The sequence below is a fragment of the Saccostrea cucullata genome, unplaced genomic scaffold, assembly GCF_032062105.1.
Source record: "Saccostrea cucullata isolate Sc308-1 unplaced genomic scaffold, CSIRO_AGI_Scuc_v1 ctg130, whole genome shotgun sequence".
NCBI lineage: Eukaryota > Metazoa > Mollusca > Bivalvia > Ostreida > Ostreidae > Saccostrea > Saccostrea cuccullata.
The window spans coordinates 368019-379291 of NW_026939106.1; the positions used below are offsets into that span (position 1 = coordinate 368019).

The 11273-nt window shown below is 32.1% G+C and overlaps 1 protein-coding gene across 1 annotated transcript in view; it reads right to left on the reverse strand.

Moving 5' to 3' along the window:
• The window catches only part of LOC134252260 (fibrillin-2-like), a 64041-nt gene extending 61810 nt beyond the window's left edge, over positions 1 to 2231 (reverse strand). The window contains exons 1-3 of the mRNA XM_062734698.1: positions 2041 to 2231; positions 378 to 460; positions 77 to 172 (exon numbers count right to left, since the gene is read on the reverse strand). Coding sequence (XP_062590682.1) covers positions 77 to 172; positions 378 to 460; positions 2041 to 2231 — 370 coding nt within the window. The remainder of the gene's footprint in view (positions 1 to 76; positions 173 to 377; positions 461 to 2040) is intronic.
• Between the last annotated feature and the right edge of the window lie 9042 nt (positions 2232 to 11273).

The window sequence follows — 11273 nt, forward strand, 5'->3', positions numbered from 1 at the left end:
GGGTTGGGGACTGGGGATCGACATCCCAACTGCTATTATATAGGGTAAAGAAGGCTTTTTTTTCAACTTTATTTACCTGCATTTTGACAAGAGGTGGAGGGCTGCCCATTTGAACACAAACACAGATTAGGGCGAATACATGTTCCCCCGCCACATCCAAGCTGACAGATTGCTGAAAAAGTAAACATTGAACTGTATTCAGTATACATGACGTCAAAATACATACATGTACACATAAAAATTTATTTTTCGTTATCATAAATTTACATAAGAGTCACAATAATATTCGCAAATGAAGACATCGTAAATTTAGTAAATATCTGGTCTGATGACGAATTTTTGACTTCATCCTACATATTTGAGATATTAGGACTTACGTATAATACATCTGTATTGTCCCGGCTGTCGAGTCCACCCCTGGCAGCAGTATCTTCTGGAGGCCGAACCGCATGTGTTTGGTCTGAAAAAAAAATTTGAAATAAAAATTCAGGAGAGACTACACCACAATTTTGGTCTGTGGGAAAGAATGGAGAGAAATTTCGAATAAGCAAGACTTGACCCCCCACCCCACCCCAATTCAATGTTAACATCTTTGATCCTTTCAGTGCTCTTTGAATCGAGAATTTTCATTAAATCAGTAACTGTTCATTACGATATTTAGAAAAATACTTAGACGTGTTTATCTGTCAATATCACTTGCAAAAATATTTTTCTTAACATTTGCCACATTATATGTTCTTTGTCCGAATAATATTATGGTGGTGTAGGGAAGGATGGGGTCTTTCGTAGTTCTCGAGTACATTTCATATTCTTCTTTATAAATGCAACTCAAGTTGAGCATCAAACACCATAACAAATCTTTGAAGTGAGGCAAGACGGGATTTTGATTATTGTTTAATATGAATGATAAAAACGAATGTTTGAAAGCACTTGATAATGTACGTTGATAGATATAAGTGATGGAAAGAAATCCTCCTGAAAGTTAATAAGTAAAATTCCTATTTCTTAAAGGATTACTATCGTATTTTAGTGCACATTTTATTTACCAGTGAAGAAACAGGAGACGGCTGTTCGTACTGAACAGGCATAACCCTGAAAAATCACTTTTAGCCAGTTTTATAACATAGTATCTAAACAAATCAGTGTCAAATCTTTCCTAAGCTTATATTGACCAGATGCAGTAACCTGTTACACCCCATAAGGACTTACCATAATGATTTTTCACTGTATCCAAAAAAAAAGTGAAGAAAAAAACCAACCTTTATAATATATTGCAGTGCTATTTCATGTATCTTATTAATTATAATTAGAGCTAAATCTTGTTTTACTGTTGGTAATTTTCTAAAGATTATAAATCAATTACTTAGTAGTCAAAGCATGTAGAGAATACATTTCGAATTATAACTTTCCGCAGTCAGCCAGAAAACGGGAAAAAGTCTACGTTTGCCAGATATATATCCCAAGTCAGCAGACGATATGACTTGTGCCCCCCAGACGATATGACTTGTGCCCCCAAATCTGCCTGTCGAGTGTCAAAATGGTAAATTAGAATTACATAGACACTTATCGGCTAGTTTTAACCCAAATGACCAAAGGAAAAATTTAGTAGCTGTTGAATTTCGCCAGCAAGAGCCTGAACTTCAGACAAACGACTTGATAACATTTTACGAGGTTGTGTACATAGATTTGATAGTATGAACTCTATCAATCTTTTAGATATTTATTTTAATTATAACGTTTTTATGTGTATTCTACTGGGAGATGCCGACTCGTGAAATTCTTCTGACCCTGGCCACGTTAAAGCACATCTGTAATGTATTACACAAAACCAATAATTTACGCTAAATAGATTCTCTTTTGATCCGCACTCAAATAGAAGCTATGCCCTCTTCTGTAACAACGTTACTGTATTACGAATTCACCGGAAAAACAGACACCAAAGTAAACAAAAAGTATTCTAAATACACAAGAAACTTTGATGAAGAAAGAAAACTTATGTTTTTAGATATTTGCAAATGGAGTGTGATGAAAGCAGTTTACCCTCTCAGAAAGTTAATATCCTGTCTTGCTGAACTTTTGCTGGTACGTGAGTTAGAACTATCTCTTTGGTAATAAGACCAGTAGTTTCGCTGTCTTTTATTGCTTTGTCCATTCACATAATGTCTTTCAATGACACTTATAAACACGGCAGTGAAGATGATGATATTTAATTTTTTCCTCACACAACTCATTCTGGGTCCTCTATGGCTTTGCTGTATCAAAAAATGACTAATTTTTTTCTTCTTCCACAAATGATCAAATAACACACAAATACAACTTTTTAGCTTGCCATTTCCTTGAAATTTTGTGATAATGGCAAAAATTAGGTTGAAAAGTCCCGGGTACAGGGTTCCAAACCCGTCAGCAAAAAAGCAACAGTCACAAAAAGATTAAGTGGACAAAAATGTCAGCCAATTTTATCTCGGGAAATAAAACATTTAAATCCCATGCTTCACTTTCCAAAAAAATTCCCAAAACGTAAATTCTTAACCCGTCTAGCAATCTCTCCTCATGAATGGAACATTTGCAACTTTGTTTGCATCAAGTGTGCTACTTCACGACTACCGAGAACCCATGTGGATCACCGGTCTTATTGCAGTCACCGTAATCCTACAGAAGGATGGAGGCGTGTACACTGTAACCTATTAATGATACCGTGTTGCTTCTGTTAAACGTTTGTCGACCACCTGTTATTTAAAACATTTAGCGTAGCAAAGCCCCCCGCTCAACGCAGGAATGCAGGGTCCACAATGTCAAGAGCTCTTAACTTTCCTTAAGTGCCAAAGGATTAATATATCTTAACCTCTAATTTGTATCATTTCTTTAATTCATACTTATCTGTTCGGGAACCTTGAATATATATAGACACAGAGCCTCTGGATTTCAAACTACTTTTCTGCGTGTCACCTTCGCATAAATTCTACTGCATATGTTTACCGTTTGGCGGATAAATGTTTAGATTTTTAAAATTTATTCTGCTCAAGATAAAGAAAAAAAATATTGGCTCCCTTATCAGCAAAGGTCTAGAAAAGTGTGAGTATGTCGATATCGCAAATTACACTGCATTTTAAATGAGCTGAGCTGATAAGCAGGGATGTATGTTCTGTACAGTTAGTCAGTTTAGTGAATATGCAAGCAAAGTCAAAGAATTGTGGTCCCCCGCTCACGGTATCTTAGTGGATGGGATGACATTATTTATGGCACTCTGTGTCAAATATGAACGCCATATTATATGTCATTCAAAAGTAATCACCAGGTTTTTGTTTTTTGTTAAGTCAAAAATGAAGGTCAAGGTCGAGGGGTCAAAAATCATAGCATGATCGTAAACATTTTGTGACACGTAATAGACATCTCAAATTTAAAAGGAAATATAACATTTTTGAAAAGTAGGTCAAATTTTCAAAGTCAAGGTGATAAGACAAAAATACACATAATGTTTTACAATATTTTGTCTCACAGGTAATGCATGTATTTAAACGTAAAAGCCCTATCAGTGTTTCAAAAAGTTACGTATATGGCCAATTTAAAGACCTGTTAAAATTCACTGTACAGGTCAAGGTTGTTTCATGTATAAATTCACAATATGTTGATAACGTTTTCATAATTGTACTTATGAAATATGAAAACATGTTTTCCTTTAAACGTTATTTCAAGGTTAATTTTTTTAATACACTAAAAGAATATTTAAATTTAATTCGACAGTTCAATAATTTTTTTTTCACTTTTCAAGTACGCCCCGATTCCTGTCTATATCAATCAAAAGCGCCCTCGTTCTTGCTAGACCATTATTTTCATGAATATACCATCCATTTTTTTCTGCTTATCCGGTCATGACAAGGAGCATATATATAAACGGCGTAACCGGTCGACAGGGGTGTTTATAACCTCCATGGCACCTGATCCCAACTCGGATATTCTTAGAGAAGTTGTTTCGTCTGCTCTCTCTCTCTCTCTCTCTCTCTCTCTCTCTCTCTCTCTCTTTGATGATTGTTTGTTAATTTAATATTTCATGATTAAATCTCGAGGTAAATTATAGTTGTTATGATTTGACATATTTAAATTTGACAAACTCGTGTTAAAGTCAAAGAAAACATTACTAGTATATATGTTTTGTATTTTCTCTGATTTCGTTTCGATTATACAAGACGGTACCTTGGTGTTAAATGTATTAATAAAATTTGAATCAAGGTAGACTTGTATATATATGATTCCTGCATATTACTAAAGAGGCTTATTTCTGTCATGTCGATTATACATTTTGTTTAACTGTTTCATTTAGCGTTAAAATTGAGATCTATAAAGGTACAAATTTCACACATGGGTAAAAGAAAATCGTTTTAAATACTACAAATACAGATTTGATGTTTATCTACATTTCCTAACTAAAATTTTGTGCTTCAACTGTGGGGCTTACTTTTTTTTTTAATGCTAATTAAGTTGAGTTATCGAATATTTGTGAAGGAAATAATTTACAAAAACCTTTGAAGTTTGGTATCATTTGATCATCTCATATACGTATTCATAAATAGGTATAGGAGTGTGTGATGGTTTTTGTGTATATCATTCAGTGAAGTTTATCCATTACTGGTAAATTAAACTAATTTATCTCTAGTTCTGTTGTGGGCGAGTTATTCTGATTACACTGTATCATATTCATTTATTTATTTATTATTTATTTGTTTGTTTGTTTATATACAGTATTTATTTATTACTGCACTCTTGATTAGTATAAAATTATTTTAATACTTATATAATTGGTTTAGATGCGATTTTCACAAAATATACATGTATATTGTGATATAAAGCACTTTAATTATTGGCGCCTTTTCAGTTATTTATTTTAAAAATTATCTAAAATGTAAAATATTTATAAATAAGGTGAAAGGGGGTACAACTATGACAAATGGTTTTGTTCTGTGGCTTTTGTAAATTTACACATTTGGTTGACTTTAAAAACTTTTACTTTACAGTCTTCGAGTTATCTTTCTTCTTATTATTTCTCATGGCTATACCCCTACTTAAGCTTCCAGAAATTCATTGCATGCATACTGTGTACACATTATTAAAGATCATATATAATTTCAAGTACATTTTGGTATCCGGATCTAAACTTTGTAAGTAAAGGGTAGAGTGTCGTCCTTATAAGTAGGGAAAACTGACACTCTGAAACAATATTCAGCTTTTCACAGGGAGGGAAATTCGTTCTTAGATTATAATATTGTACAATCATGTAGAACGCACAGCATTTAAGGGTTCAAGAGAGAGGGTTCTGATCAACCAATACATGATTTAAATATGAATCGGGAAAAAAACTAATAAACTGGGAAAAAAACTTAAAAATGGGATACCCATAAATTCTATAATCATAATGTAAAAGCTCACGTTTCATTTTAAAATCGGGAGCCGTTTTCCATGGATCTAATTACATATTATCTCAAACTATAATATAATAAACTTTTCTGAAGCTTTTAAATAATTCTTATAATTTCCAGCTATTTTTTGCATTGTCAAAATTTGCATGTATGGAAATTGTAATCTTGAATATCAAATCATAAAAAATATTATATTACATGTGTCTAATATACATATGATAAAAAAAAAATCCATTGATTGCTATCCACGGGATGATGGGGGTAATTAAATATGGGATAAATCTCTCTCTATCTAACTATCTCTCTCCCTCTCTCATTTTTCTCATATATTTCTTTTTTAATTGATATGAATTTTTTGTCATCATTATTATTGATCACCTATGATAATTTGTATTCTGTTTTGCTTTTTTGATTTCGTTTTTGTTTAACTCTCTCTCTCTCTCTCTCTCTCTCTCTCTCTCTCTCTCTCTCTCTCTCTTTGGTTGAAGGGGGCGGGGTATTTTTTATTCAGGTTTTCAGTGAAGCTACATGTATATGAAATCCCCTTACGTAAAAACATCGTTGACATATATACTTGTAGATTTTTTTTCAAACTGGTATAAACACATCACATACACATTTATATCACATATCTTTTTTTATCCCAGGTGTTTTAAGTATTTCCCTAAATATTGACCCACACGTCACTGTCCGAATGCCCGGATTCTAGACTTCGCTCCCCCTGTGAGTGATACTTGGTATGCGGATTTCTATAGAAGCTTTTAATTCATACTTTGGAGTTGTCAGCTAAGTCCATTAAACGCCATCAAATCTCGCCTTGAAATAATCAGACAATTAACCTGTGAAGATTTTCTTGAGTAGTACATTCCTGTGAACAATACCTGTTATTGACTTGCAGATACACCGTTTGTGTAAATATTCACAGTTATTCCCCCTGTTTTATTGACTCCCCACACCATACCGATATAGATAGTTTGTACGGACACGGCGACAATATTGATAGTTCTTCATGATAGCATATTCAAAAGTAACGTGTATGTTTTTATTTTGCAATAACCTTTCCACCCCACCTCTCCCCCCTTTTTTTCGTTTGTTTCCTTTTTTTCTTTTTATAAACAGAAATAAACTACAGCACGTTAACTCTTTAATTTACTAATGTTAATTTTTGTTTTGTATTTTTTTTAGGGAGGAGGCTTTTTCTCTCTTGCCTTTTTTTCAATTTTGAAAATTCATTTGATATGGGGTGGAATGGGTTTTTTTGTATTGTTGTATGTATTTTTATTGTATTTTTACTCTGATTTTTATTAAATTAGATTGTGGTTGAACTTTTTTTTATATTCAATGAAAATAATTTGTCAAATTTTTAATAAGTTTAATTAGGTTTTCAGTATTTAAGTTCGACTTAAATAAGATTTTTACACATAATATTCGTGCATCTCCGTGTTCAGTTTAAATGTACATATCAGTTGAACTTTATTTTTTGTTTATTACTTTAAATCGTTTATGCTATGCTTGTAAACTATTGGTTGAAAATGAAAAACATTTTTCAAAGAAATTGTTAACCCATGTGATTATAATACTACAAAACGTTTATGTAACTACTCTTTAAAAAATGCTTTATGCAGAGAAAACAAATTCAGAGACTAGAGACACGATAAAGAATTGTGTAAAATTGTATTGCTTGCAATTATATTTTTTCTTCTTTTTTCTGTTGTATGTCATTGGATTTCTTATTTTGATTGTATACCAACATGGTGATGTCAATAAACTAGAGGTACTGTGAGCGATTAGCTCACTAAATGATACCCCCCGCCTCCCATATGGTTATAACTGGTGAAAAAGTCCATGTTTTCCTGTGGCCTGGAAACCCAAAATATGTGTCGGATCAAAAAGTAAAATAGGAGGTGCACAATGGCAATATGTAATAAAGATTCTGTGAAAGTTGCATCAAATTTCATTCAGTGGTATGAGAGGAGTTGCGGATAAGAGATGGGTACCCCAAAGCGTAACAGACGGACGGACGGACAGACGGAAGGACAGACAGACGGACGGACGGACAGACGTACAGACGGACGGAATTAACGATTACTATATACCCTCCCGCTTTTCAAGCGGGGGGTATAATAAATGAACTGAATTATTACGGTAAACGTTTATAATTGTTAAATTATTTTCATATGATAAAATACGTAGAATTTGTAAAAACGATATACGTGTGCAAAGAACCATGACTTAGTAGTATATAAACACATTTTTTGCCTGATAGATAAACTTTATATTTTATTTTTTTTTAAATAAAAATTGAATGTCAAAATGTTTTTCCTATGATATCAGAGTTGCTTATACATTTTAGAGATAAAGAATTATATTTATTCACGTTTAAATTTAACTATCGAACTGACACAAACCATTTTATAACAACTGTCAAATCATGCAATTGCTTTGTTAGGTAAACACATCCAAAATAACAGTATCCCTTTTAATTAAATTGCAAAATTACCACAGCAGTTGGATCTGACAAATTTACCAAAATTTTCAGTAAAAGAAAAATAACGCAATGTTTTTTAAAATAACATTTAATTCTTTTGATTTACTAAAAAATTCCGGTGAAATTGGTAACCGAAATTTTCAGTAATTAAAAAAACATATATACGTTACAATAATAATAATAACAAATAATATTAATTAAGTATCAAGTATTTTTTTTATTTACTAAAAATTTACTTAAAATTGTAAGGTATGTCAACTCCAGTGAAATAACACAGGGATAACGGTTGACGCCGGTACTATCATACACAAACTAAGTAGAGCGTGCAAGGGGCGGGGAAGAAAGTAACAGGTTAATTAAAATGACGTAACACGACGCGGGGGGCTGGTGCGACAAAAAATGTCGAGAACTTGACTGAAGGGAAAACGGGTCCGTATGGTCATGCCCTGTTCACACGGAGAGTTTAATTCGAATTAAACGTAAAGTTACTGCGAATTAGCTTCGCTTAGCGTTCACACGGAGAATTTAATGCGAATTAGTTTAATTCGAATTAGTTTACTGCGCATTAAATTACTTCGCATTAGCTCCGTGTGAACGAAAGTAATTCGAATTAAATTTTGACGCATGCGTAAGGCAAGAATTAAGTCACAGGACGCGTGTTGGTGGTTATATATAGGTATTTGTTTTATATTTGGTTCAAAAACTGAGGGAAAGTATGTTAATCACTAAAATCAATGAAGACCTGTTGCTGCTACATGATGTATCAAAGGATGGCTCTGCATACATGACGTGATTTACAAATGACGTCATAAATATATACTGTAGAAGAAAAAATTTAATTCGCATTAGTTAACGCAATTTAATTCGCATTAATTTGATTCGCATTAGTTTACTTCGCATTAATTTACTGCGAATTAAACTCGTCGTGTGAACAGGGCATCATAAATCTGTCAAGTCAGACGAATGCCAATAGAGAAAAAGAAAGTATTCAAATCAAAATTTGGAGTGTGTTGCATAAGTACATCTGCAAAAGAGAAACATTTCATACTATACAAAGGAGTTTCCATTCCAAAGAAAAATAAAATCACAAAAAAAGATAAATATAAACTGATAAACCGGTCTGTCCAAAAAAAAAAAATTTGGAGAGCTACAGTTCTGGAGCTAAAAAAAAAAAAAAGAAAGAAGGAAAAGAAATAAATGTAATTAATTTTAATTTCAACTTTAATAATTTTATTTTTTTAAATAATTGTTTTATTGAATGGGTTACCGAGTTAATTGAGACCTGCATTTAAAACAACAAAACTGGGGTCATCTGTATTTTGTGCACCCAGCGAGACAAATATTTTCGGAGAAGATCCAGTTTAATATTTTAAAAGTCCGAGGTTTGTTGCGGCTAATGGCCACGATAGTCATTGCTTCTGGCATGTACAGCTAAAAACGTGGGAACCTCGACACTTCCACTGGAGCTGAAAATGACCAGGGCTCTCCAATTGTTTGTTGATCTTTGTCAATTAGTAAATCCGTCCGTTTAATTCCTTATGCAAATAAATTCAGAGTTATTATCTACTTAAAAGGTTGGTCTTCTATATGTTGTAATTTTGGAGTAACAAAAGGGAAAATGAACAGTTGGTATCGGGCTAGAAGACCACGTGCAGGTGTTAGGGATAAGTTGAAAACTTCTGAATTGAATCCAAACAAACTCCTCAATGATGACATCATCGTGACAAAATTTCTTCATTTCCAAAAAGCATTCATTTTCGAAGAGTGGCCGAAGTTCCCATGCTTTATGGCCTTTTACAAATGTGTGTGTTCAATTTTAAAACTGACATTTTTCAATATTTTTTAAATTAAAAGTCATTATTCAGAAAAAATCTAATTATCCTTTGGTATGAGTCACCCAACAAACTGATATGAAACGATGGAATTGCATAAATAAATATTAAATATCTGCATGAAGAGATTGGGGAAAAGGAGTTTTAAAAATCTTATGAGTTAATTACTTTAATTAACAAGAAAAATAATAATTTTCATTTTAAAGAATATCATTTGTTTGTTTTAAACATATTTTATTGACAATATGTCAAAGGGATTGGACACAAGTTCCAAAAACTTAGATAATCCTCTCGCATACATAAAATCTGAATAGCCATACAACATTTACAAAGTTTTACAATAATATATACATGTACATAGAAAAACAAAAACAATTGTTTTATGAATAAGAAAACAATATCAATAATTATCAATAATGGTGATAATAAATACAGTGTTGATATTGTAAAAATATACTAATTTCAATAGAGATAATACAATTTAGTGTTAATTAAAACGACCTGATTCCTGAATAAATTTTTGAATATCATTTCATATACAAAGATACAAAACATAAAATGTTTGCAAATATTTATCAAAATATGATAATTTAATGCAAAGATAGATTAATAATCTTCTTGCCTTTTCTAACATTATAATTGTTCATTTGAACAAAAACTTCTGGATATAACCAGAGATTTGTCAAACATTTTCAGCATTAATTTTTTTCCAGAAAATTTCTTTTGGAGTGGACTATTGAATCCGGGGGCCAAACTTGACATGTGTTTTGTGCCGTTTTATACAAAGGGGGATTAATTCAGAGCTGGCTTTGAACATCGATTGTCGATTTGTCGCTAAACAGTCTTTCTCAATCCACAGTCAAAATATTGTTATAAGCATTAAAACTGACTGGTACAAAACCATTAGCAGCAAGGACATTTCATTTTAATGTTGAGCGAAAATCGAAGTACATGAATTGAAAATTGTAAAAACATATTACGGACAATGAGTATATATGATGTCCCGTATTGTTGGTATTGAATTATTCATGGCAAATCTTGTACTGGGATTAAATATAGGCTAAATTACTTTAATTAATGATTACTTAACTAATTCCCATCGTATTTGCTTACGTCAAATCATACAGAAGTAAAGATTCATAAGTTTTCTTTGCAATATCTGGATTTCCATTCACAAGATTTTTATTTTGTAGTTAATGGCAAAGTAATATGAAGACCAGTGACAATGTATAATTTATTGTATTTTTTATGACAAAAAATTACATTATTACGGTAAGTATAAAAAAAGGGAATCGTCAAAATTCTATTATTTTACTGGTGGTCATCTTTCGTGGCTTCAGTATAACAAAATTAATGAACAGACACTGCAGCAGTAGTTGACTACCCAGTAAAATATTTTGCATCTACATGTAGAGGCGTAATAATTTCAATAATTATAATTATTAAAATAATAATTAATGAAGCAAATTGCGTATTCAAAGCTTCATCAAGAGACAAAAGCAGATTGTGATACAAATCTTCTGAGATCAGAGATGACATTTT